Source organism: Momordica charantia (genome assembly GCF_013281855.1).
Source record: "Momordica charantia cultivar OHB3-1 chromosome 5 unlocalized genomic scaffold, Mcharantia_2.0 BLBB01000005.1, whole genome shotgun sequence".
Lineage (NCBI taxonomy): Eukaryota > Viridiplantae > Streptophyta > Magnoliopsida > Cucurbitales > Cucurbitaceae > Momordica > Momordica charantia.
Window position 1 is genome coordinate 24,782,505 of NW_028275163.1, and position 27,109 is coordinate 24,809,613.

Below are 27,109 nucleotides of genomic sequence, written 5' to 3' on the forward strand. Positions count from 1 at the left end.
TTAAAATTTCATGTATTTAAAATTAATTTTCCTACTCAAATTGTTTCTTTTTTAGTGGATAGGAATCAATAAAAAATAAGAAATATATTTTACTTAATAAAAATCCTATTTAAATTTTTAGCATTGAAGTTATCTAACTTTAAAAAAAAATAGGTATTCATAATTTAACATTTAAAAATTGAATTTACTTTCTATTTTTAATACAACATCACGACCTTGTGATGTGAGAGTTGCTGTGAGCTATGCTCAAGTTAGCTTATTTAAATCTATATTATATTTATTTGTGTAGTGTATTAATAAACATAATATGTTACTATTATAATTTTATTTATAGTACTATTATAAAAAAATTAATATTATAGATATTAGACTTTTATAATATTTATTTTAATTTATTTTTTATTTACTGTATTAATTTTAACCATTTATAATGAATGAAAGAAATATATTTTGGACTTTAAATTAAATATATTATCAGTTAATTATTGAGAATATTTTATTGTTTATTTCAAATAAAATATTTCTACATAGACTAAAAACATTCATTTTTAGAGTGGTTTTTATTTATTACTTATTGAAAATATTTCATTTACATTTTTTAAAAATTAAAAATAAAGAAAATAGTATTATTTTTTAATCTCAAAAGAGAGAAATTGGTAAATAATCATATTAAATTGATGAATTAGAAAATAGGTAATAATTAAATTTTAAAAGTATAGCAGTTTTAATGGTAAAATAATATATAAATATTTATAGGCATGATTGACATTGATACCTCTATTTCAAAATAATTTCTTAAAAATTGTTCACTCTGGACTTGTTATACAAAGGAAAAACAACAGGGCACGAGAAAAGAGATTACCGAACGGATCGGACCAATCGAACCGTGTTGAGCCGGGCTCGACCCATTGCCAAGCCCGGTATTCGACCTCCTCTGATCTCCATGCACCTTGGGTCCTGCGACAACAAATTAGGGCACAACAGAAGGATTTAGAACCTATTGAGTGCTATAAATAGGTCGTATAGCTTAATCCTAAGGCAAGTCAAATTCTACCCTTGAATTCTATCACTCAACTACTTCCCTTGCTAACTTAGACATCGAAGCCCGTGTGACAAGAGTTACACCAATCTAGGCTTGTTCGGTTTTGCAGGTCTTCGAGTCACTGGTAATCAAGCTTGGTGCGGACCGCGGGAGGAACTGGGAGAGCATAATCCACGCATGAACAAGACTTATATTTTTAAGATCAACCCATTTTGTTCAATGACAAAGGGCAATTGTAAATATGGTTAAAAAAAATTAAAGGAAATAACAAATTTAGAATCTACATTTTAACTTTGCAAATATAACACAGTTTTTAGAAAATACAGAGGTCCAATAATAAAATGCCAAATTTACCCTTGTAGCACTGATATAGCACTAATATATATATTTCATATATACTTGATATACCTCTGATATATAACTGATATATCATTAATATAACTATAATATCCACTAATATAACTTTTTATATGATTATATTATTTGTTATTTATTGATTTGTCATTGGTATATGTGTGATATATAATTGATATGCCTTTTATATACCATTGATATAATACTGACATGCAATTGATTTACTTATGATATAACTATGATATCTACTAATATAACTTTTAACAAGGTTTACCATTGATATACATGTGATATAACTATGATACCCACTGATATAAGTTCTTGTATGATTATATAATTTACCATTTATTTACCATGTTGATATAACACTTTTATATCTGTGATATATACTTGATATGCCTCTAATTTACCATTGATATAACTATGATATCTACTAATATAACTTCTTATATGATTATATGATTTACCACTAATATAACATTGATACATTTGTAATTTATACTTAATATGCATCTAATTTATTATTGATATAGCTTTGATATAACCATGATATTTATTGAAATAAATTAGAGATACATTATATGTTTATTAGATGTATAATACGTACATCTGATATATATCAGAGGTACATTAGATGTACATCAGATGTAGATCAGAAGTATATCAAAGATATACATCCATCAGACGTATATCAGATATTCATGAGCGTATACCAAATGTCATAAGGGTAAAATTGGAATAACAAAAATTTCAAAAATAAAAATCCAAATATTTTGTCGTATTTATAAAATAAAAAAGAGGATGACATTTTTATAAATATATATAAAAATTGAGCTACAAATACAATGATCCTGATTCAATCCTAACTAACTTTTTAACGTTCTCTTTCCAATTTGGTTGCTATTCTTTTTCCAATTTGGTTGCTAACATTTTAAAATGTCTAAAATACTATCCAAAAGACAGATATATGGTATTTAAACATACTATTTTATATTAATTAGCACTATTTAAATGTTAAATAACACATCGTTTAATAAATCCAATCAACCACATTTCGCTACCATTAAATAAAATAAAAATTTTAAAAATAGTCCCTTAACAAAACTTTAAATTAAATTAAGACATTATTTTTAGAGCAAGTAAAATAAATAGTCACATTTAATAATTAGAATTCAATAGGAGATTTTTGCTTAGGTGGATCCCACTTTCCAACTAATGTGGTAGGTTTGAATACTCATTCTATATTTACTAAAAAAATATACATCTCACTTGGAAAATATATATTTTCTTTTATTTATATATGAAAAGAAAATAAAAATACAAAATACAAAATAGTTTTACATGGGCAGAGAAATATCTATACTATATTAAAAAGCTAGGATGTAGGAAAAACATTTTTAGACACCTTTGTCCTTTACTAAATTTACAAATTTACAAATTATACCATTAATATATTATTACAAATATTAAATTAATTATTAATTATTAGTTATCAATACTATAAATGTATGGAATATAAAAGGTTAGAATGCAAAAAGTTTTCCAACAACATAAAATTAATTTTTTCTTTAATTAAAATTCATACTAGAATTTCAAGAGTTTTAGAATTTGAAAAGCTTTTGTAACGTTTTATCCTCTGCTACTATAAAAATAGGTTTTCTTCTACATGTTTTTCACAAGTTTCAATACTTTTTTATTCTTAGTTCGTTGAAATATCTCTCAAAGATATTCAATATTGAAAACATATCGAGATATTTGTGACATATTCATCAAGTTGCAAGAGAGGCATATGTTGAATCTACATATCTCGAATACTAGGTTTGTAACATTACTATTCCACAATTTTACAAAGTTGAATAATAGTATTTGTCAAGCAATCTTAAAAAATGAACATATTTACTCTAAAAGATGAGTTTATAGTAAGTACTTGGATTTTTTTTTGTTACTATTGTTATTTTTCTAATTAGTGTGTTTTTTATTTGGAATGTTTCTTTTTTTAACAATTTTATTTAGTTTAGGATTTGGACTTTTTTTTTACTAATGTTTTTTATTGTTTAGTGTATTTTTTTTATTTGGAATGTTTTTTTTAGCAATTTTATTTAGAATATTTGTTTAAAATATAGATAATTACAAGCTCATGTTCTTATTGTTGAAAAAAAAAACAATCATAGAAGCCAGTATATAAAAAAAATGTTTAATTAATAAATTAATTATAAACAATAATTTGTATAGAATCGTAAAAGGTGGAATATAAAACTTTTGGTCATTTTATTTTCTAATATTATAATTTGAAGAATTTTTCTTTAATAATTTTAATTATAATATAAAATTAAATCAATAAACTAATTTAGTTTTAGTTAAAAAATTCAACATATACAACAAAATGTCAGCCATAAACAAATATTTAATAAACAAACAAAATATTAAAAAAATAAAATAAAGGACCCATATTAGGTTGAAATAATTTTAAAATAAAAATATTAAAATACCTATTTACTTTTTTATAAATATATAATTTTTTCCTTTACTTTTAATTTATTTATTTACAAAATATATCATTAACAATTAACTATAAATAATATATTTTAAAAATAATTATAAATAGTACATTTTATTATTAGTAATTAGTTGTCAATAATAATAAATATATATAAAAATTAATCTTAATTATTTTTTAAAATAATTATACTTAAAATATTTTACGTGAAATTATATAAAATTTAAGTTACCTTATAATTAAAAAAATTTATACGTGCATTGCACGTGGTAATACACTAGTACAAATAAAAATGAAGAAGGAGAGAAGTGACGCTGCATAAAAGTTTTTAAAATAACAATCAATAAACAAAAATGGAAAACTAAAAAAATAATAATAATAAGGTTAAGTAATAAAATCTAATAATTAGTAAGAGAAAACCTACCGTTAAAAATGAGTGGGAATGTAAACTTTTGTAGATAATTTTTATTTAAAATATGTGGAGTCGTGGAAACCAGTTAAATTTATATATTTTTTAATTGTACAGTAATCAACAAATTTTACTATTCTCGATATTAAAAAAAAAAGAAAAAAGAAAAAAACACATTTTACTATTCAAAAAAAACAGTTAATGAACATGCCTTACACGTGGCACAGTTTAAACGGAGGATGAATGCGAATTTATTCACGAGAGGATAAGAAAATTTCCCCAAAAATAGTATGTTAAACTAAACCTATAAAATAGGGCGGAGGTCTCCGAGGGTCCGTGAGGCGACGACGACGAGTGATTGTGAAATCAGAATTCAGAGAGACTGCTTCTGTTCATGGTTGTAGCGAAAAAGCACGCAGTACCTCCGCGTCAGATCAATAGCGACCACCATCGGGTTTGTTTATCGATTACCAAACTAAATTTCAAACGAAATTGTTCTATGATTGTTCATCTTCAATTCAATCAGCCGTTTATTTCTATATAGAATTTAGTATTGTAGGAGCAGAAATGGTAGGCCCTTCGAGACCTCTTTTCGTGCTATTTGGTTCTTCCATAGTCGAGTTAAGCTATCGCCATGGCGGATGGGGTGCTTTTCTTGCCGATTTGTACGCCCGTAAGGTATTTGTTGTTAGTCTCGTTGTGGAGCTTTTTGAGTTCCGTCCTGTTTTTGCTTCAATTCCACGTTTTCTGTTTATTCTCCACGGTTTCGTATTTTGAAGTTTAGCGACCGAAAATCGCAAAGTTGTAGAGTAGAATTCACCGTCTCTTCCTTTAAATGGAGAAAATTCGAGTGGATCTCTATCACTCACATTTGCTCATCTTCCTTTAAATGGGAAGACTTCTTTTTATGAATTTCCATCGCATTTCTCGAGTTCTTCCGGATTTCTAACCATTTCTCACCTTCGTTTTGATCGGAGAGAATAATTTTTTGCCATGGATGAAATTTTGGTCCGTTCCGAGAGCTCAATTTGTGGTTCATGTATATCTTTATTGCATTCCATACTAAATTCTTAATACAACTCCACAGGCAGATATCCTGTTGCGCGGCTATGGTGGTTGGAATTCAAGACAGGCTCTGCAGGTCTTGCATAAAATCTTTCCAAAGGTACACAGTTGTGCTTGTGATCGCATAATGTTGAGGAAACTTTTGTTTCGAGGATTGAAGAGGCAGTAAAATAACTCAACAAGCTTTTTGCAAAGCGTCTTTTAAAAAAATGAAATAGTAATTCATGGTTTATGATGAATAATTGAGTTTAGATATGACAATAATTGAACATAGAAATTTTCTGGTTTGATACTAAAAGTCTAAACCCAACAGCTCATGCTGATAGGATCGAATATATTTAATCTTTTATAAACATTCTTAACAAAAGTAGTTCAAAGTACCGTTTCCTAAATATCATAGCTCTTGCTGAGTTGGGTCGATTTGATTTATTGTTCTTAAAATCTGTTGTCTCGCAGGACAGTGCCATCCAACCTTCATTAGTGATAGTCTACTTTGGTGGTAATGATTCAGTGCTTCCTGACCATTCTTGCCCTGGCTCTCATGTGCCACTTCCTGAATACATTGAGAATATGAGGACCATTGCCCTCCATCTCAAGGTGAACTACTTCCTTAAACATTAATCTAGATTCAAGCATCAGTGAACTTTTTCTTGCTCAATCGTCTTGTTGAACACTCTCTCAGAGCCTATCGGAGAAAACCCGTGTCATCTTCCTCACGGCTCCGCCCGTGAACTGTGCTCTAATGAAAGAAAAATTGAGGTGCGGTGCACATGTTATATTGGTTATTTTGATGAACTTATCCTCTGTTTTTGCCTGCCTTGCCTTTTCAATCCCAATGCCTCGTTTTGTTTCCTGGTTGAGGCAGCGCGGATATAGCCGAACGTCGAACAATGGAGACTTGTCGGAAATATGCAGAGGCTTGTGTAGAACTTTGCAAGAAGATAGACGTGAAATGCATAGATATGTGGACAGCAATCCAGAAGAGAGATGACTGGCTCACTTCTTGCTTCACGTTAGTTCATATAGCGTTTAATGGGGGATCTTTCTCGCTGGCTGCTGGCTTAACAGCAATAGATTGAATCAGGTGTTTGTTGTTTGGGTTGAATTTCAGGGATGGAATCCATTTTACAGCAGAAGGGAGCCAGATAATTGCAGAGGAAATTTTGAAGGTTCTGGAGGAGGCAGACTGGGAACCAAGCTTGAACTGGAAATCATTGCCAATTGAATTCGATTATGTTGGTCTAAACTAGCCTCCTGACTGGAAATGGTAAATTGATTCTTCTTTTACATCGAAGAAAACCTGTGAATACATCTATTTTCTAATGCCATAACCTTTGGTTTTCTGTTTTTTAAAAAATTAAGCTTAAAAACATTATTTTCACCCATGTTTTCATTTATTTTGTTATATGGTTTCTATAAATATTTTTAGGCAAATTGTGAATATGTATATATATATGTATATAGTTTCTAAAATTTTGTTTTTGTTTTTGAATTTGAGAGAGGTAAAAACTTACCAATGAGATTAAAAACAGAAAAGTAAAAATGAAACGGTTATCAATCAAACTAAAGTTTTACCCATTCTTACAACTAAGTTTAATCACTTTTATATGTAAGACATTTGTTCTTTTTAAGCTTGAATTTTGCTAAATTCAAAAAAAAAAAAGAGAGAAAAATCCTTGAATTTTGCTATTTGTTTAAAAAATACTTAATCTTTCATAACAAAGGTACGTTGATTATTAAGTTGTTTTAATTTCGGTCACGTAAAATTTTCCTTTAAGATATTAAAGGATATTCACTTAAATGATATTTTAAACATTTTTAGGAAAGGTAAGAATAATATTGAAACTTTTGCAAGAATATAAGCCTTTTTGAAACAAAGGGCAAAATTCAAGTGGGTGATATATATATATATATATGTTGTAATTTATGTAATTTATGTAATTTAAGGCTAAAATTTTAGCTGATAGATTAAAAAAATATATTAAAATGGGGTAAATAAAATGGAAAAAGAAAAAAGGTTGAACTGCTTTTTTAATTTTCAACTGATCTTCAAATAACGTTACCTGTCCAATTACCGTTTTGTCCTCGAGTTTAATTTATGAGGGTTTAACAAATTAAAATTGAAATGATGACGTGTAAATGCAGGGATAAAAGAGTAGAAAATCCAGGACTGCTACTTTTGGATCACATACTGCGACTCTGCCAATGTTGTGTGGAGCATATGTAATGGGCTTCGTTATTGGGCTCGGTTCATACGCATGGTTTATTGGGCTTCTAAAGTGATCAAAATAGCCCAGTTGTAGTGGCTTTCTAGATTTAGCGTTTTTCTTTTAAACAAGCAAGTCTTATAAGGCTGTCGAAACTCGAAATAGAGTTACAAAATCTACATGATGTACGTCTGCACTGTAGATTAAATAAATAAAATATCAACATGTAAATTATTGATTTATCTAATTTTTATTTTGAGACTTTTAAATGATTGAACACTAATTTTAAATAATTATAATAAAAAATCTTACATACTTGAAACCATGGATTAATTTTATTCTCAACCACCTCTTGCCATACACTGCTTGACATTTGAAGATGAAATAACCACAAAAATTATTCTAATGATAGGTACGGTGAGTATTTTTTTCAATTAAAGTTTGTACACCTTAAAATGTGTCAAAAAAAGTATAATCATTATTATTTGAACTAAACACATGAAAATATATATTTTAACCAATTGAGTTATACTCGATAAAATGTGTCAAATTAATATGTTAAACATTAAAAATAGAGAGTTTATTATTTGTAGAGGTATAAAATTTATCTCTATAAGGGGGTATAAATATGATTTTAGCTTAGTATTTGAATATTGACTCTCCACCTACCTAAGACGAAGATGAAGGTCTATCTATTTTATTCAGTTAAACCAATGATTCGTTATTGTAATAGATAGTAACAACCATTTCATCCAACATGCATATTTTTTATTTTCTAATGAATTTAAATCTTTTATTCATGAAATTTTTTTTTTGATGTAGTGAATAATAACTCTGATTGTTCGATGTTTAAGAATTCTTGTTTAGACAATTTACATGGTACTTAAAAAGAGGCGGCTGTCATATTTGTACTAAAAAAGAGGGCGGCTACTGAGAATATAATACATTAAATTATTACAAAAAGTTAGAGAAAAAGGAATTCAAAATAGATTGGGGAACGAGTAAAAAAGAAAAAAGAAAAATGAATCTGGACCGAATCTTCTTCCCAACATCAACTTTAAGAGTTGACTAACTAATATTAAATTTTGACAAACTTTGACTCAATTGTACGACGAATCAAAATTTCACTAAATAAAAGAAAATCAAATAGAAACAAATGGGAAGTGACGTAATTGATAGCATTGGGACTGACAAAAAAAGAAAGAATTATAAATTAAATTGAGTAAAATAAAGTTGAACACGTCTCTCTCTCTGTTTCTCACTTTCGTGGTTTGTTAATTGTGGAGGGAAAGGAGTGTCAGGAGAGATTGGGAATGAGAGGCACCCTGCACTTGCTTCATCCCCACCTATAATATTATTTTACATTTTCTAAATTCAATTTCCGAGGATAAATTCTATTCAATTAAATTGTATTTATCAGGATACCTTATTTTACTTGGATGACAAATTAGCAGAAAAAGAAAATAAGAGTTTTCTTCTCTTTTTTTTTCTCTTTTTAAAATTTGAGGAATAGCTTTCAAACGGAACAATCCTCTACGGTCAACGTTGTGAATTCAAACTACATTCTAAAGTTATTTTGGACAATTAATTTCAATCTAATATGGCAAGGACCGTCTATCTTATTCTCTGGAGTTAACGATAATAATTAAGAAAAAAGTTCGAGAGTGAAATTAATGATTTAATTATTCAAACCATTTGAATTATAGAAAATTCAACCACAAATTTTCTTTTTTTGGACCACACGTTGGTTGTATAGTATTCTGCCTTATTTTTACTCTTATCACATTTATGTAAATAGTCTAAAATAAACATTTATTTTTCAAATACGGTAGAATATTTCATATTTTATAAAAGTTACCCAATCTAATTATTTAAAGTCTAATTCTAATTAATATGAAACAAAAAAAAATAAACTCATGCTATATTTGAAAAATTTTATGTTAGTTATTATTGTTGATGTGTGATTCTAGTCAAAATAATCTTGCTAGTATTGGACTAAACCGCTAAGGTGATAGGATCCGGTTGGGGTGACAACTTGCACCGAGAGTTTATACCAATGGAATGTTGTAAACATGCCTTGGTTAAATTGGTATTTAGATCAAGATGGTATTGAGCCGAAGAAGAGTTCTAATGCGTACTTGCTTGAGTATGATGGACAATCCTAATACCGGATCATTTTGTTATTGGATTCATGTAGCTCGCCGTGCATTTGGTGACATGTTGGCAAGATAATTCGTACGATGTACATCCAGCACAATCCAAGCTTGGAATACGTTCAACCTCACTCATGGCTATGTTGTGCTCCACCCTATTGTCACCTGGTTTCATTCATGGTGACCACGTAATAGGTGTTTAGTTTTTCAACGAAGAGTTCCTTTAAACAAAATAAATAAATAAACAAATAAAAATCTCGCTGTAAGAATTGTTTTGTATTTTAGTTTTAGTATTGTATCGTGTATTAGTCCACGTGCCAAAAAGAAGGACCACGCTGAGTGTCCATGACTCTAGCAAAGAACCCAATACATATCTTCGAATACATATATGGAAATTGCTATTGTAAACTTTCTTTGATAAAACCTACCATATCTTCTTTATAGACATTTACTTGACAAAACTAGAACAAATGGTCACGTGATGTGTCTCTTGTTAATTCTTTCTACTCACTCATCTTGTCGTCTAATTTATTGGGAAATTGTTTTTTCCATTCAATCATAATTTACACTTCTGAAATTTTCTTTTTTTCCCAATGTTTTGCGGTTACAAACTCATACTTCAATAATTTTTCCCGACACTCGAGTAAAAAGGAGGGATACATGAATGAACCGATACCATATCCGAATGAGGGAGATCTTGAGATCATAGGAGAATGAGCAAGAAATGCTTAAAAAAATTGATAGTTATTGCCTATATTAACAAGGGTGCACCTCCTTTTTCAGTAACCAATCGTAAGAAAAACTTCAAAGTTAATAGTGTCTGACTTGGAGCAATCTTCGATTGGGTGACCTCTAGTGGTTTTACTAGGAAGCATCTGAGTGAGGACAAAACATGTTCAGAATGTTACATATTCTCTTATATGTTTTCTTCTTGTCGGTCATTAAAGGTAAGTTTGAGGCAATTTTTACCAGTTTCAGAAACTGTTAGAAGTTAGAACATGGTTGAAAATGTAGTATGTGGAATTTCTCAAATAATCAATAAAGATAGTTACTTTAATATAAAACAACATTAAAATAAAGTGGTAAGAAAAACTTATAAATTGTGGATTGAGGCATGTTCGTAAACGTTGTCCATAGAAAAGATATGTCTCAACCAACCTAAGCATAGCTCAATTGATTATCTTATTTCCGACCAAAAGGTTGACCTCGAATCCCCACCCCTATATGTACTAAAAGAAAGGGAAAAAATAAAAGATGCGGCCCACTATCAAGACACATTAAAAGTAGTTTTACAGAAGATGCATGTATGTGTGAAAATGTTCTTGGATTGTATTTTTAGATGTTAAGGATCCCACATTGATAAAAGAAAGGACCTTAGATTTATAAGGTAGGGAGCCTATGTCTAACAAATGTGTAACCACTACCTTCCTATTTTGTAGGATATAGGAAGAATTGGGTAGAACAAAGATTCATTGTATCTCCTAAAAAAATTACTAGTCAAATACAAATTTTAACATAGCTTAATAAATAAAATTAATATGAAGGTAAGTTAACATTGGTATAGCTTAGTGATAAACACAATTTATTGTACTAAATATATCACTCAATTTATAGTACTATATATATATATGAATGAAGGTAAACATACATTATTAAATTGAAGAATTACTAACAAATTATTTAGCCAAAAAAATTAAAAGGGGAGACTAATTGAGAATTGATTACCTTCATATAAATTTTCTTAGTTTAAATATTATTTGATCTCTATACTTTTTATATTGGATTCATTTTAACTTTATACTTAAAAAAAACATGTCTAGTTTAATCTATTTTTTAAAAAAATTAAAAGAATGTAGACTAAAGTAAAAATTTTAAATGAACTGGAGTGATGAGATCAAAAACTATTTAAACTTTTTTTTCCTAATAAAAGCACCATGTTTTTCGAAAAAAAAAAACCAACGAACCACCGCTCCCCACGTATCAAGTTCCTGGTGCGCAAAACAAGGGCTTCAGGCTTCAATTCGGTGATGAATATGGAAGGCACGTCCACTCTAACGCCCCCTCATCTCTCGTTTACGACCGTTGGATTCAAATACTTTATCATCAAGATCGATTCTAACCCCCACTCAGCCCTCGGGGAGGTTTTTTTATCCCACGCGCGGAGCCTTGACGTGGAGAACACGCTTCTCGATAAGATCATTCCAGAACAACCATTACTTAAGCAGCTTTCTCTGCCCCAATCTCTCGTCACCTCTTTCTTCTTCTTCTGCCTTCCACTGCGCTCTGATACGCCGCCTTAATTTTTTTTTCTTGGATTTTTTTGGATTTTGGTAATTCAAACTCTAATTCTTCTTCTCTGTAGCTTAATTTCCCGGCGGAAATGGCAGGATCCGGAGTTGTAGCCGTCTACGGGAACGGAGCTCTTGCCGAGACGAAGCAATCCCCCTTCTCTGTGAAAGTAGGTTTGGCGCAAATGCTCCGCGGCGGCGTAATCATGGACGTCGTCAACGCCGAGCAGGCACGCGTCGCCGAGGAGGCCGGAGCCTGCGCCGTTATGGCTCTTGAACGCGTCCCCGCCGACATCCGAGCTCAAGGCGGCGTCGCCAGAATGAGCGACCCTCAACTTATCAAGGAAATCAAACAAGCCGTCACGATTCCGGTCATGGCGAAGGCTCGAATTGGCCACTTCGTCGAAGCGCAGATTCTCGAGGCCATTGGTATCGATTACGTCGACGAGAGCGAAGTGCTTACTCTGGCCGACGACGAGAACCACATCAACAAGCACAATTTCCGCATTCCTTTCGTTTGCGGCTGTCGCAACCTCGGCGAGGCGCTGCGGCGCATTCGCGAAGGGGCGGCCATGATCAGAACCAAGGGCGAGGCTGGAACCGGCAATATCATCGAGGCGGTGCGGCACGTGAGGTCTGTGATGGGGGACATCAGGTTGTTGAGGAACATGGACGACGATGAGGTGTTCTCGTTCGCGAAGAAGATCGCTGCGCCGTACGATTTGGTGCTGCAGACGAAGCAGCTCGGGAGGCTCCCGGTGGTTCACTTCGCGGCCGGTGGAGTGGCTACGCCGGCCGATGCGGCGCTGATGATGCAGCTTGGTTGCGACGGAGTATTCGTCGGTTCCGGCGTGTTCAAGAGCGGCGACCCGGCGAGGCGAGCCAGAGCGATTGTGCAGGCCGTTACTCATTACAATGATCCGGAGGTGCTGGCGGACGTGAGCTGTGGGCTTGGCGAGGCAATGGTCGGACTGAACTTGAACGATAAGGTCGAAAGGTTCGCCAATCGATCGGAGTAGTTCGTCTTCTCCGGCGATTATGCACGCCTTGGTATGACAATTTCGAATCCTTTTCTCTGGATCTGGGAACTTGTAGTTTCTCAAAATTTACGTCTAAACATATAGCTAGCTATAAGAAATTTGATTTCCTGTTTGGATTGAATTTCTTTCGCATCCTCTCTTTAATCCTTCTTGAACATCTTGAATTGTAATGTTACTTTTAATCCTCTGTGTTTCATTTCTGGTGGTTTCTGCACCTTCGAATTTATTGGATTTATCAAGACCAGAACAAGATAATTATGCGTATAATTTCCCCATTGTCTCTTAAAATGAAGAGGTGCTGGTTAGAAATCTAGATTTAGTTTTGATTCAGAACAATGTAGTTGTAAAATCATACAAAAAACTAAAAGGAATTAAAAACGAATGGATGGCCTCAGCGGGTTTTACCCACGGCTTGCAAGATGATAAGCAATTGGAGGAAGTAGTAAGAAACTCCCCCGATTGTTGCGTATTGTAATTTCTCTGGCCCTTCGACGGCCGGAAAGTCACTCTCGCCGGAACGATTGAAGCCTCCGGCTAACCACCCCAAGTTCTTGTAACCTTCTTTGTATAACTTCGACACTGCGATCAAAGACCTAAAACTTGCAAAGCACAGTGAAAACCGAACGAGAAGGGAAAATAATTTTTTACCTTATGATAAAATGTTCACATGTTTACGTTTATGGTAAGTAAAAACGTCAAATGTGTGCTGGATTGAAAAAAAAATTTTGGACCTAATCTTTCACTATTCTCTCCAGTCCTCGCATAAGCTTCATTTGGTACTTGCAGGAAATATTTCTAGTGCTAACCTATAGTACTAGTACCTATTTATTTACTTCACTTTTTGGCACATAAGATAATATAGGCCCAAGAGGCTAGCTAGCAATAAATTGAAATAATATTTGACCCTTTTTTAACAGACTATTAACAAAAATTTAAAAGTTTAGCTTTTTAAGTTTTTTGAAAAATGCATTTTTCTCTTATTTGTGAAAAATTTAACAGCACAAAAATAACCCGTTAAGAGTACCCAAGTTTTGTTCTTCTTTCTACGGGCCACAGCTGCGTTTAGATTTAAGAAATCAAATCAAGTGAACGCATCGCTTCAAATACTGAGTTCTAAATTCTGATCAGCAGGAGAGTACGATGGATTTTCATGATATTTTAAAATCAACAGGAAAAAAAGAAAAGTCAAATCTCCCATACAGCCCAGTTTCTCTTTCTTGCCAAAAAAAGAAAGAGAAAGCCTTCCCGAGTGAAGAAAAAGGGTACTGATTCAATACTTGAAAGGGAGGAATTAGCCTAAGAAACATTGGCAACCACAAGAAAGGCACACCACTAAAAAGAATTCATGAATTGAGAAAAAAATAAATAATAAAGAAAGAAAGAAAATTAATCTCACCTTAGCCCTTCGCCACAAGCTACAAGGAGCTTGGCGTTCTTATCAGGAACAACCTCCTCCACTTTCCGATTAAAATCAGGATTGAAGGTCGTCAGATACTGGCCAGTCCACAGTCCAATGTACCCAAAATGCACCCATTTCTTCACAAGACTAATCGGTCCATTGTCTTCGTCCTTCACAAACAGCGCCACATGAATCGACTCTCTCACTCTAGCTTTCTCCCACTCCCACTCCGGCCTAATGTCCAGAAGCCTGAACCCCTCGGAATCCATGGCCGCCGCCGCCTCCTTTGGACTAATCGCCTGAACCTCGCCAGACTTCAGGAGCTCCTGAGCATTTCCGGCCACCGCTCTCACCAGAGATGTGGCCGTTCGCCGCCCGATCAGCGGCGCCGCTGTTCGCTGGGTGATGGGTGTACCGTAAACATTGCTGAGTTGCACCGCCATGGTTGTTCTCAGCCTCAGGTCTCAACTTATCCAATGCCAAATGGCGGCTTCGCTGTCACTTTTGTTCAAAATGGTGCCAGACAAACAGGCCCTTAAGTTTCCTCCATAAGATGAGAACCATTTTCATGGGCCTTCTCCATTCCATGAAGAAGCCCACTGGAGTTCATGCATGAATATCACCAATGTTTTTCCTTTGAGAGTATGCTGATATCTCAAGTAAACAGAAGCATGGTATTGAAAATGCAAGGGAGCTTATTTTAAGCTACAAAGTTTGATTTCCTCTTTGATGTTCTAAAGGGTAATTATACAAAAGAATTAAGATTTAAGAGTACAGCTATTATAATGGTTGCAGTCTTGCTGTATCAATATATTAACCTAAGGTTGAAATAACATACATTGTGGATATATCTCATGAATTTCTTCTTAATTCACCTAAGATCTAAATGGAAAGAATGTGCTGACTGACTTCATAGCATGCTCCAGTACTTAACATGCTAGCTACTGTCTGTCTTGTAGTAATTTTCTCAGGCTAAGGAATTCCATGAATCTGAAACCATTCAGGCATGTGAAATTTTTCGTAAAGTACCGGTCTGACGTCTTTTTCCAGGGCGAGGCGTTTGAGGAGCGGGAGGAGGACCTCTAAAAGCTGAGGAAGGCACATCACAGAACAAAGGGCAAGTGAGTATCTAATGAAATGTATCATGAGTTTGAAAATTGCGTTATCAGAAGAGAAGCTGCTACCTGATTATCAGAAGGCTGTGCTGGAGAGAACGGGATGCATGGTATTCCATTCAATGGTTGCAGCAAGAAACTAAAAGGGTTGTTGTCAATAATAACAATTCGAGAGAGATCGCTCTGTATACATGATAGATCTTTAACATGTTCTCGGTATTCTCTGCAATTTACAGATACATCTTAAGAATCAAGAAACTTTAACATTATAAGTTCGTAGTTATCAGTTACTATTTCAATATCATGACTGTATATATTTAACAGCCAGAACAAAACTAAAAACTTAGATGCGTTAGAACATGAAGTACATCATTAAAATGAATTACTTGAAAAGATGCTTCCAAGAATCAAGAAATGCCTAAAACATAAGTGAAACCTTAGAACATAAAATCTCTCATAGAATGAAATGCTTGCTTAATTGTGTAGTACCCCAGACAAGAGTAATCTTAGATTCTAAACCCAACAGAGAGGTAAATTTATATTATACCCGAAATATTATTTCTGCTAATTGGAAGAAATACTTACGTGCTAACCGTTGATGGTCGATAAAGTCGAAGGCTGAATCTTCCCTCTGAATCTATCCTATCGACCAGTGGTCTAGCATATCCTGTACATGCGCAAGAGAACACATATGATAACGGACTAACAGGAGAAGAGTCACAAAAGATATTGATCAATCAATGTCAAACCTTCAAGGCCAGCAGTGAATAAAACGAGTTCAGCAAATTCAGCAGCCTGACGCAAGAACTCATGCAATCCAGGCCGTTCAAATACAGTCACATGACTGACCTTTGGCTTTCCTTCATATTCCTTCAATAGAACTACCAAAATTAATCGATAAAATATAGATTTGTAGTGAAGTTCAGAAATATTTTGTAGCCTAGAGACAGAAATCCAGAAGTACCTTGTCCGAGGAGACACATTCCAGCTCAAACCAATTCAAGCCAGCTTCAGTTGCCTGAGTGCGAAAAACGGCAGGCAAACTGGATGTTTCATATGCACATATTAAGGTTTCATCCAAATCAAGAACCACCTGCATGCGCAATTGATGTATTAAAATCACAAAATGGCAAATGAATAACAGTATTATAGTAACCGTGATTTGATTTTCCTTCATAAAATTAGCCAAATGTTTAGATTGTCTCGAATTTATTCTCAACAATGTAACAAAAGGTTTCCCATTACAGATAGCAAAAATAACTAAAAGAAATGCAGCAGGAACGCATTTTCACTATCCCACTCAATTACAAAATCAATCGCTTACTCTATCATTTTGCACGTTAACAGTCAATGAAGTCCCTTACCAACGGAAATTACAATTTAATTCAATACAACAGCTAAACTATGAAATCAAATACCAATGTCGACGCTATATCATCTAACATTTCTACAACGCCGATTGCCCCAACGAAGTACATTTAACTTCTAAGTACGAATCACAGAACATCTTAAACTAACCAGCAAATTAGTGAGTCGCAAACTGAAATAAAGCCAGTTTCCGTTCCGGTGCCCAACGATTTAATAATGTCCCGAGTTATTAATCATGCCTCACATTTTGCGAACAAATATAGAAGGAACGAAGAAGACGAGACGAGCATTACCGTAATCTTTTCCAGAGGGCGATCTTGAGTTCCACCAACATCTACACCACTGAGAGAGCTAACTTTCGTTGCTGAAAACTGATGCAGAGGTAGTTCAGAGACGGGCAAGGGCTTAAAAGAGGACCCAGATGAGGCAAGAAGAGGGAATCTAACACCGACATAGGACAAAATCTGAGCCAAGGAAGGAGCACCGCGCACGATCTGAACAATTATATGACAAAAGAAAGAGAGCCAATCGACTAAGGCTCGCCATACTTGCACAGACCTCGGCGCACACACCTCCGTCTGACCTATCTGCGCCATATCCACCACCAATCGCAGATACAGAGAGATCCCCAAAATTGACTGAATCCCAAAGGTAGAATCCACGGCTCTACTTCTCTTTCTCTATCATTTTCAGCGATTGACAATAATTAAAAACGCCATAAAGCAATTTGAAAATTCTGTGGCAGACGGAATTGTGGCGGTGATGGCAGGTGATGGTGGTGGTCCGGTCGCTTTTTGCCGCCTTGGCTCGGCTTCAACGACTGCTTCCTACTTTTTCTTTCTTTCTTAAAATAACTTTTTTAATTAATAATAATTATCCTTTTATTACAGCCAAGGAACGGTATCATTTATTCCAATTTATTGATAAAATAATATTAGTTTTTTTTTTTTTGGCGCAAAGGAATATTTAGTATTTTGGTGGTTCATGAACTAACCCCATTCCACATCGTCGTCAGACGTCAAGCTGCGCGTGATGGGCTCCGTGGCCCCATCTAATGTCTCCACTTTTCTATCATTGTTATTATTTCCAAACAATTATTTATATAGCTTTGTTTTTTCCTTATTTGGATTTTTCATAAGTGTTTTATTTGGATTTGGTCTCCTAATTGAGTTGTTATTTCATTGCATGACGTCAGCAATTCACTTTATCTTTTTTTCAATATTTTCAGACTAAAGAAACTAACAAAAAGGGAAATTGACCTCGTACCGAATCAACTAGACTAGAGCAAACTTAATGGGCCGAGAAATTTCAGGCTAGAAAATTTGGACCAGAAACTAAGCAGGCCCTGTGCCGGGCAATCTCAGGCGTAAAAGTTGGGCCACAATTAAAGCAGGCCCAAGTAGCTGTCACTGAGGCATGTGATAGTTCTAAGCTGGCATTGAAATGAAGATTTTGTGGCGGCTAAGCATCTCAACCTCCACCAAATCCAATTATTTTTTAATCTGATTCACAAACCGCAATTAAGATCATTTCTGAAGATATTGAAAATCTAGGAATGTGGATCCATCCTTAAAAGCTAGCTTCAAAGTTGTTTTCAAAGAAGACAAATTTTTAGCACACATATTAGCTCTGAACAGTTAGTTAAATATAAATATGTTTTTATTTTCTCAAGTTTGTACTACGATTTTATATAATGCTATAAAAGCATTTGAATTTTTTATAGGTCATGCAATCTAATAGGTTATTTTTCAAAAAAAAAAATTTAAAGATTATAATCAATTTAATGATAAATCAACAATCAATACGTTACAAATATATTTATTAGAAAATATTCCTACAAGTGTATTATTTGTTGTAAAAGAGAAGTGACAGAATTGGAATGCTAATGTGGAGAATATCCATATAAAAAATTATAAAATAAATATAAAATAATAAATGTATCAATTCGTAAACCTAACTCAATGCTAAAATCTATACCTGGTTAAATTTTAAAAAAAATATATATAATATATTGCAAACATAAGATTAGCCACCTAACTCCCATGAGATTAGAAATTGGATCCCTGTCTCTTGTACTAAAAGAAATATAATATATTTATAATCGAGCATAATTCAATTTCATCTATTTTCAATTAAGATTTAGTTATATAAATATATAGAATATTAAAAAAGTAATAATCAAACAAATAATCAAATATATGATTGTTAACAAAAACATAGCTCAACAGTAATTTGACATGTAATCAAAATGGTAAGCAGTTAGGAAGATGAATAAATTAACAATAAAATATATAGTAAATATTTGAAAAAATCAAGATCAACAATATATTCGTAGCTTGATATATATAATTCGTAGATATTTCTATTTTTTGTTCAAGATTACTGCAACCTGGCCAGAGGGCCGAGTATTCCAAATTGCAGAGCCGGAGTTCAGAAGAAGAGAGAAAACAGAGAAAGAAGACGACAGAAAAATGGGCGTGAATTACTACAAGATTCTTCAGGTTGATCGCAATGCCAACGACGATGATTTGAAGAAAGCGTACAGGAAGCTCGCCATGAAGTGGCATCCAGATAAGAACCCTAACAACAACAAAGACGCCGAAGCCAGATTTAAGAAAATATCTGAGGCTTATGATGTAAGATACGCGATTCTTCTGCTATTGTAGTGTCTCCTTCGAATTTTGTAGGCAGTTCGCATTAATATCAATTCCACTCCAGGATTCCATTGAATGTTAGCTTGTGTCAGGTATCATAGGTTTTTGATCGATTCTGTTCCTCTGTCTGTTCTTAGGTTCTGAGTGATCCTCAGAGACGAGTTCTGTATGATCAGTTAGGAGAGGAGGGTTTGAAGGGGCAAACGCCATTTCCAGGTGGCCGTTGCAGTAACTCGACTGACCATGGTCCGTCGGCCATGTTTGGCTTCAACTCGAGAAGTGCCGATGATTTGTTTTCGGAGTTGTTCGGTTTTCGCAATCCTTTTGTAGGAGTGGGCTGCACGGATGACCCTCGTGCTGCTGCTTATGGATTTTCACGGGGTTTGTTTGGTGATGATAAACCTGGCTCCTCCAGGCGTGGGGCTGGTGCGGCCTCCGGTAATATGACTAGCAAAAATGCCGCTATAGAGAAGACTCTGCTGTGTAGTTTAAAAGATCTATACAATGGATCTGCGAAGAAGATGAAGATTTCTAAGGATGTCATGGATGCTAGTGGGTTAGTCTCTATCTACAGACATTTTACTCAAGAGCTTATTTATTTGTAACATAATTAACCCATTTTTCGAGTTTGATCTGATTATTTTGAATGCCATATTCTTCTGTTAGAAATGAAGCTCTAGAATGACTTTATTGTGATTATTATGCTTCACCATACTCCATGATTTTATGGCTTATTCTTGTCATTTTAGACCTGTTTCAATTTGTATCAACTAATGTTTTACAAATTCCTCTTAAGATGTACATGATTGTATAATGAGTCATGATAATATGAAAAGGTTAGCTGTCGTTGTTGTGTTCCCCCTTTTCTTTTTGTTGGTATTCCCCTTCCCTTTTCAGTTTGGGCACATATTGCCAATGAATTTATGAATTTTTTTGACGGCCCCAATGGTCTGAGAGTCCTAGAGTACAGAAAAGGTTGCTTAATCACTTATTGGAGGACTTTGCACGCATAACCTTTTCTATTTATTGGATAAAACAGATTTATTTTGCCTGAAATGTAAATCAAAGTTACTTCTGACGATTCCTATTTCCTTGCAAATCTTTCCTATTTGATATTTCCAAGAGCTTTCAAATTTTTTGTCCCAGCTTGTGCACATGGTTTGGTAATTATCTCCAAGAAAGTTAAAAGTTTTCATGTGGGAACCTCTGATGGGAGTAAAAACAACCCTAGGTCAGGCAGAATCCAAAAGAGAATCCCAACCTATGCTAACTTGTCTCCCCAATGCCCTATCATTTGCAAAACTGAAGTATAGAGAATCAAGACCACCTTTTTTTTTTTTTCACTACAACTCTTGATTCTGGAACAAGATTTTTATGGAATTTGGCTGGTCTGTCCCATTTCCCAGATGCACAAACAACATTCTTCGCTTTCTTCTTTGAGACAATCTGTTCAGAAAGTAAGCCTAATTCCTTTGGCTCCACTTGAACTCAACGAAAGGACTGTTTTGGATAAGGAAAAGGCTCCATTCATTGTGGGATCAAAATTATTCTCTGGTGATGTATTGGTGTGAACTTAATAATGATTTCTTTAATTATAGCTTCACCTCTTTTTGTATCAACTGGTCAGGAGGTTCTAACGTTCGTGAATTATAATTTAATTGATAATTAGCGACAAACACTTAATTATTGTTCTTGCTATACTAGCTATATTATGATGCTATTATGTACAGGAGACCTACTACAGTGGAGGAAGCCTTAACAATAGACATCAAGCCTGGATGGAAGAAGGGAACTAAAATAACTTTTCAACAGAATGGAAATCAACAACCAAGAGCAATAACCTCGGACCTCGTGTTTACCATCGATGAAAAGCCTCATAGAGTTTTCAAAAGGGATGGCAACGATCTTATTGCCACCCAAAATATTTCTCTGGTAGAAGCTCTAACAGGTTACACTGTGCATCTGATTACTCTTGATGGCCGAAATTTGACAATCCCAATCAATTCAATCATTGGGCCCAGTTATGAAGAAGTTGTCAGAGGGGAAGGGATGCCAATTTCAAAAGAACCTTCTAGAAAGGGGAATTTGAGAATCAAGTTCAACATCGAGTTCCCCATCAAACTGACGTCAGAGCAAAGAAGGAGCATCAATCAGTTATTAACATCTTCATAAAAGATGGTAACTCGTTCTCTATTCATCGTATATATGGTTTTCATTTCTTTAGTGTTCTGAGAAGTAAGTTCATGTTTGTGTTCCATTTAATAAGTGAATCAGACACAGTTGTTTGGTTTAGGAGCTTAATATGAAACTGAATATTTCATTCATTCACAGTTGCAATTTCTGAATCTGAGCCAATTGTCAAATCTCATCATGGAAAACCATATACCAACATGCCCTTCCAAAGGTCCCCCCCCCCCCCCCCCCCCCCCCACATCCCTTCTGGTAGCTTCCTTTTTCATTGGGTTGATGTAACCATTGATGACGTGGAGGAAGCTGCATCTTTTATTGTGGTTTTGATAATTCTGGTTCATGTCTTTGTCCATCCACCGGATTGGTTTTTGCTTTTGTTATATTAAAACAATGGTTACTTCCCATTACCCGCAGCTTGAGCATTAATATGTTGTCACTGAAATTGGTATGGCCTTGGCTATGGTATGTCTTAGGACGGTTGGCCGGTATATTAGAACATTTGAAACCGCTGGTGTGTCCAGAACCGACACCGATTCACTCCTATTTAGAGTCTAACCGAGCTGACAATAATTAGCAATTGGTTACATTGCAGCTTAATGTAGTTTTGATTGGCTAATGTTAATTCTTGATCTCAATTTTTCTTATTTCCCAGTACTATCTTTCATCTAGGCGTAGGTGCCTTTGGATATAGCTCCGACTCCTAGTTAATCCAACTCCTAGTTATCAAAAAAGTAGAGATAATTGCGTAAATTCTAGCAGATATTTTTTTCTTAATTCTTTACTATACTGCGACTTTTTGGGGGTGTTTTTTTACCTTTATGGAGAACTTACCTATTTGTAAGGTAGTCTATGTTTTAAGACCTTAAAATTTCTACCTTTCTATACATTTATGCAATATGAACTTAGGAGCCAGGAGGGAGGCAATGGCTGCGTTTTTTTTTTTTTTTTAATTTTTCTTAAATTTTTAAAATTATTAAAATTATTTATATAAAAAGTGAAAATGTAAAATTTTGCCCCTTCTAAATTTTTTCCTGATCGACTCCAGCCTTGTCCATTTTATAGCTCTTCTAGTTGGTCAATTTAAAGGTGCTATACCAGATCCAGAATATAGAATAAATTGAAAAATTAAAGATAAATTTGACATTGACATAAGAGGTGAATCAACATTTTTATTTTATTAAAAAAATGAAAAATATAAAAATATATATCAACAAAATATTAGTGGATGTGTTACTAATAAATAAGAAATTTAACTTATTTAAAAGTGATAAAATACTTATTCGTTAATTTAAATATTTTTTAAAAATTTGTGATTCCTTTTAGAAAAATATCTATTAATATCAATCTTTTATAAATATTTTCTTCACGTTTGCATAGACCTCGAAATTTCGACATCTTAAACCTGAAAAATCACAAATAAAAACAAAATATGATTAAGGGACAAAGTGAAATATTGTTTTTATTATAATTATTTTTTGTTTTAATCCTATTGTGGGCTGCATGTACCCGTTCTGGGCCACTGGTTCTAGACCCACGTTCTAAAAATCCTTCTCTCGTTTTGTTTTGTTTTGATAATTTTTAAAAATGAAGCCGGTTTTTGTTTTTGGATGGGTAGTTTCGGAACGTGAAAATTGGAATGAATATTTAAAATAAAAAATAAAAATAAAAAAAGAAGAAGAAGGAGTGTTCGGGAAGTGAAAATTTGGGTGGAGTGGCAATAGTAATATTCTGTAGCGTCAATTTACATTCCAACCTCCGGTTCTTCTGTGTCTCGGTGCTGACGTTTACATGGATCTCTGTCTCTTACGCTCTCTTCCTTCCCAAACTCATGCATTAGTCCTTCCTCCATTCATTTCTAATCCTTCTCCCAATTTCCATTTCTTCATGTGACTTCCCATTCCAATCTCTGCTCTCAGATCTCCAATCCGCCATGGAAATGGCCTCCACTCCCAAAACCGTCGAGGAAATTTTCAAAGATTACAGCGGCCGCCGCGCCGGTCTTGTTCGAGCTCTCGCTCACGGTCCTTTTTCCTCTCAATTTTCTCTTCTTTATGTTACTTTTCTCCTCAGAGATCACTGATTTTCGTTTTCTTTTTTGTTGTTGCAGATGTCGATGAATTCTATGGCCTGTGTGATCCAGGTATTGCGTAATTGTTAATTCTGGGAAGCTGTTTGTAATTGATTTTTGTACGGAGTGTATTGTTTCTCTAAATGTAAATTTGCGTGTTTCTGGTGAACCTAACGAACAGAGAATATGGAGAAAATGAGATTTGCTTGGTTGTCACTTATCAACGAACCTCTGATACCTAATGAATTGAGAAAATTTTTTCCTAATTTCGTTTGTCACATAACATTAACAATTGCTTCAAATTGGATGATTGTAGTTGAATTCGGATTCTACTTTCTATGATCTTGATCTGACATCCTGGAAATGTTTTTCCATATACTTTCTGTATCCCAATTAAGCCGGTAACCGATGCATAGTGTAATGTGTTGATTGGTTTTCTTGTTTCGGTATACCGAGTTGCTGACTGCCTTGTATTCATTTTTTCTCTGAGATTAGTGATTTACTATCATTTCTGATGCCTCTCATATGTTTTCACTTTGATTTATACCTTTTCAGATAAGGAAAATTTGTGTCTATATGGACATCCCAATGAAACATGGGAAGTGGTTCTTCCAGTGGAAGAGGTTCCACCAGAGCTTCCTGAGCCTGCACTTGGAATTAATTTTGCAAGAGATGGCATGAACCGAAAAGATTGGCTTTCACTAGTTGCTGTACACAGTGATTCCTGGTTGCTCTCTGTGGCTTTCTATCTTGGAGCAAGGCTTAACCGAAATGAAAGGTAAACTAACTACTCTTTTTTGATCTTTTTCTTGCAGGTTCTAAGTCAGGGTTTGCTCAATGTAACTTTTTCTGAATCCTACATCTGTCAATGATGTTTGTTAACTTCTATAATTCATAGCTAATGAAAATTTACTGTAATGTTTCTTCTGGCATTATTCGCAAATACTCTCCATAACATATTCTTAACTAAAGGAATCTCTTGCAATCACACTAATTTCTTTGGTTTCTAAAACTTATTGTGATATATTACCTTCAATAGCTGTGAATAATTATGCTTTGAGGAGGTTGAAGAGCTACTTAACTGTTTGTTTTACGTGATTATATACAGATTTTATTTTCTATGAAACCGTGAACTAACTTTTTCCGTCTTACTAATCATATAATTACAGAAAGCGTTTATTTAGCTTGATGAATGATCTTCCCACTGTCTTTGAAGTTGTGACAGAACGGAAGCCTGCCAAAGAGAGGCCTAGTGTAGATAGTGGAAGCAGATCACAAGGAAGTGCAAAGGTTAAGTTGATTTTTTCTTTTTCTTTTCATAATGAACTTTCTGTGTACAATTCGCTCCCGGGATTCAATGCAACGAAAATTCTCATTTCTCAGGATGGGTACAAGTTTATTATCCTTTAGGGAAATTGTTTATTTTCAAAAAGCTTTGATCTTACTAAATTTTGGAGAAAATAACTTCTGTCTAATCACATATAACAGCATAGGTGGAGCCAAAATTTTTCTTAGGGAACGGGTAAAATTTTGTATTTCAACTTTTTACATGTATAATCTTTCCATTATGAAGGGACAAATGAGACAGAACTTTAAAATCTTAAAATTTTTATACAATTTTCTTAATCTCAGACTGACAAATCGAGAGGGGAACTGCCCCCTTCCTTCTCTCCGCACCTGTCAAGAGGCCTAACTTCTTCACATGTTACTGTCTTGTCTTTTTGAAGAACATGGATGGAACAGTAATAAATCTGTTTCTTGTGAAACCTTCTGACTGTCCATTAACATGATACCTCTCTATTCTAGAGATCCAATGATGGACAGGTGAAAAGCAACCCAAAACTTGCTGATCAGAGTTGCGAGGAGGATGTTGACGAACATAGCGAAACCCTCTGTGGTAGCTGTGGTGAAAATTACAGTGCAGACGAGTTCTGGATTGGCTGTGACATCTGCGAAAGGTGGTACCACGGAAAGTGCGTAAAGATAACGCCTGCTAAGGCTGATAATATCAAACAATACAAGTGCCCATCTTGCAGCATGAAGAAGGGCAGGCAGTAGTAACTAAAAGGAAGACGGGGGGCCGGAAAAGCGTGATGTCTGGTGAGTTAAGTGACTAATGAAAGCATAGTAGCAATATTCCTTTCTGTATGTACGAATTTGTAGTTAATATGTTTATCTCATAGGTGTGTGTTGGATCCTTAAAGTATATCACCTTAGTTAATTATGCTAGTATTAGTATAAATATATTGTTCAATTTAGGATGACTTACTCAACATCCACTGGTCTACTTGTATTTCAAATTGTCATTACAAACATGATTCTATTTTATCTTAGAAGAAGAATCCATCAAAACTGTTGCTTATGTTCTTTATTATGCTCAAATACGTGTGCTTCTGCTGCTGTCATGGAGAGAGAGAGAGCAGAAGTCATGCAGTTTCAGTGGGAAGAATAAGCACCAGTTTTAGGACACTGCCTTCCTCTATCCACCCCATACCTATTTTAACAATGGAAACAGTCGGTTTTTAGATAGTTAAGCATAAGCCAATCTAAAGTTCACGTGGGTATGACACTTATTACTATATCAAAGGATGATGATTCGATAGTTACGAATCATATTTTGTTTGTCACAATTTAATAATTTATTAAGGTCCATTTTGATAATTATTTTGTTTTTCGTTTTCTGTTTTAAAATTTTTTGCTTATTTGTTTGCAAATTCTTTGGTATATTTTTACCTTTGTTTAAGACACAGTTTGAATTCTTAACGAAAATTTAGTAGCAAAAACAATTTTTTGAACATTTTCTAGTTTTTAAATTTTAGCTTCATTTTGAAAACCATTTTAAAAAATAGATAGCAAAACAAAGTTTAATTTATAAAAAATAGAAATGGAAAAAATAAAATAGTTATCATACGGCTCTTAATAATCTAAATAATATTCTATTAAGTATTTCTTTTCCTTCAAAATTTGAATATTGATAAGTGATACGTCTACAAAATATTTAAAAACCTGATATTTATCTAATTATGTGCTATTTGTTTATAATTTAGAAGTCGATAGTTTGCTCCCAAAATAATAATAATAATATTAAAAAAAGTCGGTGGTGGAAAACCTACCAACAAATCAGGCGGCGAGATGTGTGAAAGTTGGGCTTCTGTGTGCCTGCTCGGCCCAATTTCATAAAGCCCAGATTTTGTAAGATGATCCAAAACCACAACGGTGGCCCACTGTCCATGTGCGATAATGACTAGGGCTTCTATGTG

At 33.9% G+C, this 27,109-nt stretch overlaps 6 protein-coding genes across 11 annotated transcripts; 4 read left to right on the forward strand and 2 right to left on the reverse strand.

Moving 5' to 3' along the window:
- The first annotated feature begins 4,588 nt into the window (after positions 1-4,588).
- Positions 4,589-7,816, forward strand: LOC111014943 (GDSL esterase/lipase WDL1). 5 transcript variants are annotated; one of them, XM_022289818.2, is made up of 8 exons: positions 4,597-4,756; positions 4,847-4,980; positions 5,390-5,467; positions 5,824-5,964; positions 6,050-6,126; positions 6,233-6,379; positions 6,479-6,634; positions 7,513-7,816. In XM_022289818.2, the coding sequence occupies exons 2-7, from the start codon at positions 4,870-4,872 to the stop codon at positions 6,615-6,617; spliced, it is 693 nt and encodes a 230-aa protein (XP_022145510.1). In that variant the 5' UTR covers positions 4,597-4,756; positions 4,847-4,869; the 3' UTR covers positions 6,618-6,634; positions 7,513-7,816. The 5 variants fall into 5 exon arrangements, with proteins under 5 accessions (XP_087980680.1, XP_022145510.1, XP_022145511.1 ...); XM_022289819.1 differs by having other exon boundaries at positions 4,601-4,756; positions 4,854-4,980; XM_022289820.2 differs by having other exon boundaries at positions 4,602-4,756; positions 4,862-4,980.
- A 4,145-nt stretch (positions 7,817-11,961) lies between these two features.
- RSR4 (Aldolase-type TIM barrel family protein) lies at positions 11,962-13,322 on the forward strand. The gene has a single exon (XM_022289871.2). It carries the CDS (start codon positions 12,108-12,110, stop codon positions 13,032-13,034), a length of 927 nt encoding a protein of 308 aa, XP_022145563.1. The 5' UTR covers positions 11,962-12,107; the 3' UTR covers positions 13,035-13,322.
- A 32-nt stretch (positions 13,323-13,354) lies between these two features.
- On the reverse strand, positions 13,355-14,958 carry LOC111014986 (Rhodanese/Cell cycle control phosphatase superfamily protein). Its single transcript, XM_022289873.2, has 2 exons — positions 14,452-14,958; positions 13,355-13,648 (listed from the first exon to the last, which is right to left on the reverse strand). Exons 1-2 carry the CDS (start codon positions 14,895-14,897, stop codon positions 13,447-13,449), a joined length of 648 nt encoding a protein of 215 aa, XP_022145565.1. The 5' UTR covers positions 14,898-14,958; the 3' UTR covers positions 13,355-13,446.
- Positions 14,959-15,109: 151 nt separating this feature from the next.
- On the reverse strand, positions 15,110-17,811 carry LOC111014985 (uncharacterized). Its single transcript, XM_022289872.2, has 6 exons — positions 17,231-17,811; positions 16,534-16,662; positions 16,319-16,439; positions 16,155-16,236; positions 15,639-15,792; positions 15,110-15,543 (listed from the first exon to the last, which is right to left on the reverse strand). The coding sequence occupies exons 1-6, from the start codon at positions 17,531-17,533 to the stop codon at positions 15,427-15,429; spliced, it is 906 nt and encodes a 301-aa protein (XP_022145564.1). The 5' UTR covers positions 17,534-17,811; the 3' UTR covers positions 15,110-15,426.
- Positions 17,812-19,297: 1,486 nt separating this feature from the next.
- On the forward strand, positions 19,298-22,194 carry LOC111015114 (uncharacterized). Of its 2 annotated transcripts, XM_088124119.1 has the most exons (4): positions 19,298-19,573; positions 19,729-20,147; positions 21,322-21,769; positions 21,923-22,194. In XM_088124119.1, exons 1-3 carry the CDS (start codon positions 19,409-19,411, stop codon positions 21,761-21,763), a joined length of 1,026 nt encoding a protein of 341 aa, XP_087980245.1. In that variant the 5' UTR covers positions 19,298-19,408; the 3' UTR covers positions 21,764-21,769; positions 21,923-22,194. The 2 variants fall into 2 exon arrangements, with proteins under 2 accessions (XP_087980245.1, XP_022145729.1); XM_022290037.2 differs by lacking the exon at positions 21,923-22,194 and having other exon boundaries at positions 21,322-21,915.
- Positions 22,195-23,474: 1,280 nt separating this feature from the next.
- On the forward strand, positions 23,475-26,211 carry LOC111015091 (PHD finger protein ALFIN-LIKE 1). Its single transcript, XM_022290006.2, has 5 exons — positions 23,475-23,802; positions 23,889-23,921; positions 24,405-24,627; positions 25,019-25,139; positions 25,656-26,211. The coding sequence occupies exons 1-5, from the start codon at positions 23,712-23,714 to the stop codon at positions 25,905-25,907; spliced, it is 720 nt and encodes a 239-aa protein (XP_022145698.1). The 5' UTR covers positions 23,475-23,711; the 3' UTR covers positions 25,908-26,211.
- Positions 26,212-27,109: the final 898 nt, after the last annotated feature.

Coding starts and splice junctions, on each gene's coding strand:
- LOC111014943 (XM_022289818.2), top strand. CDS start 4,870: ATGGTAGGCCCTTCGAGACCTCTTTTCGTGCTATTTGGTTCTTCCATA. Junction 4,981..5,389: donor CCGATTTGTACGCCCGTAAG/GTATTTGTTGTT, acceptor ACAACTCCACAG/GCAGATATCCTGTTGCGCGG. Junction 6,127..6,232: donor CTAATGAAAGAAAAATTGAG/GTGCGGTGCACA, acceptor TGGTTGAGGCAG/CGCGGATATAGCCGAACGTC.
- RSR4 (XM_022289871.2), top strand. CDS start 12,108: ATGGCAGGATCCGGAGTTGTAGCCGTCTACGGGAACGGAGCTCTTGCC.
- LOC111014986 (XM_022289873.2), bottom strand. CDS start 14,897: ATGGCGGTGCAACTCAGCAATGTTTACGGTACACCCATCACCCAGCGA. Junction 13,649..14,451: donor GCTTGTGGCGAAGGGCTAAG/GTGAGATTAATT, acceptor TGCAAGTTTTAG/GTCTTTGATCGCAGTGTCGA.
- LOC111014985 (XM_022289872.2), bottom strand. CDS start 17,533: ATGGCGCAGATAGGTCAGACGGAGGTGTGTGCGCCGAGGTCTGTGCAA. Junction 16,237..16,318: donor ATTCACTGCTGGCCTTGAAG/GTTTGACATTGA, acceptor GCGCATGTACAG/GATATGCTAGACCACTGGTC. Junction 15,793..16,154: donor CGACCATCAACGGTTAGCAC/GTAAGTATTTCT, acceptor TGTAAATTGCAG/AGAATACCGAGAACATGTTA.
- LOC111015114 (XM_088124119.1), top strand. CDS start 19,409: ATGGGCGTGAATTACTACAAGATTCTTCAGGTTGATCGCAATGCCAAC. Junction 19,574..19,728: donor AAATATCTGAGGCTTATGAT/GTAAGATACGCG, acceptor GTCTGTTCTTAG/GTTCTGAGTGATCCTCAGAG. Junction 20,148..21,321: donor GATGTCATGGATGCTAGTGG/GTTAGTCTCTAT, acceptor TATTATGTACAG/GAGACCTACTACAGTGGAGG.
- LOC111015091 (XM_022290006.2), top strand. CDS start 23,712: ATGGAAATGGCCTCCACTCCCAAAACCGTCGAGGAAATTTTCAAAGAT. Junction 24,628..25,018: donor AGGCTTAACCGAAATGAAAG/GTAAACTAACTA, acceptor ATATAATTACAG/AAAGCGTTTATTTAGCTTGA. Junction 25,140..25,655: donor GATCACAAGGAAGTGCAAAG/GTTAAGTTGATT, acceptor TCTCTATTCTAG/AGATCCAATGATGGACAGGT.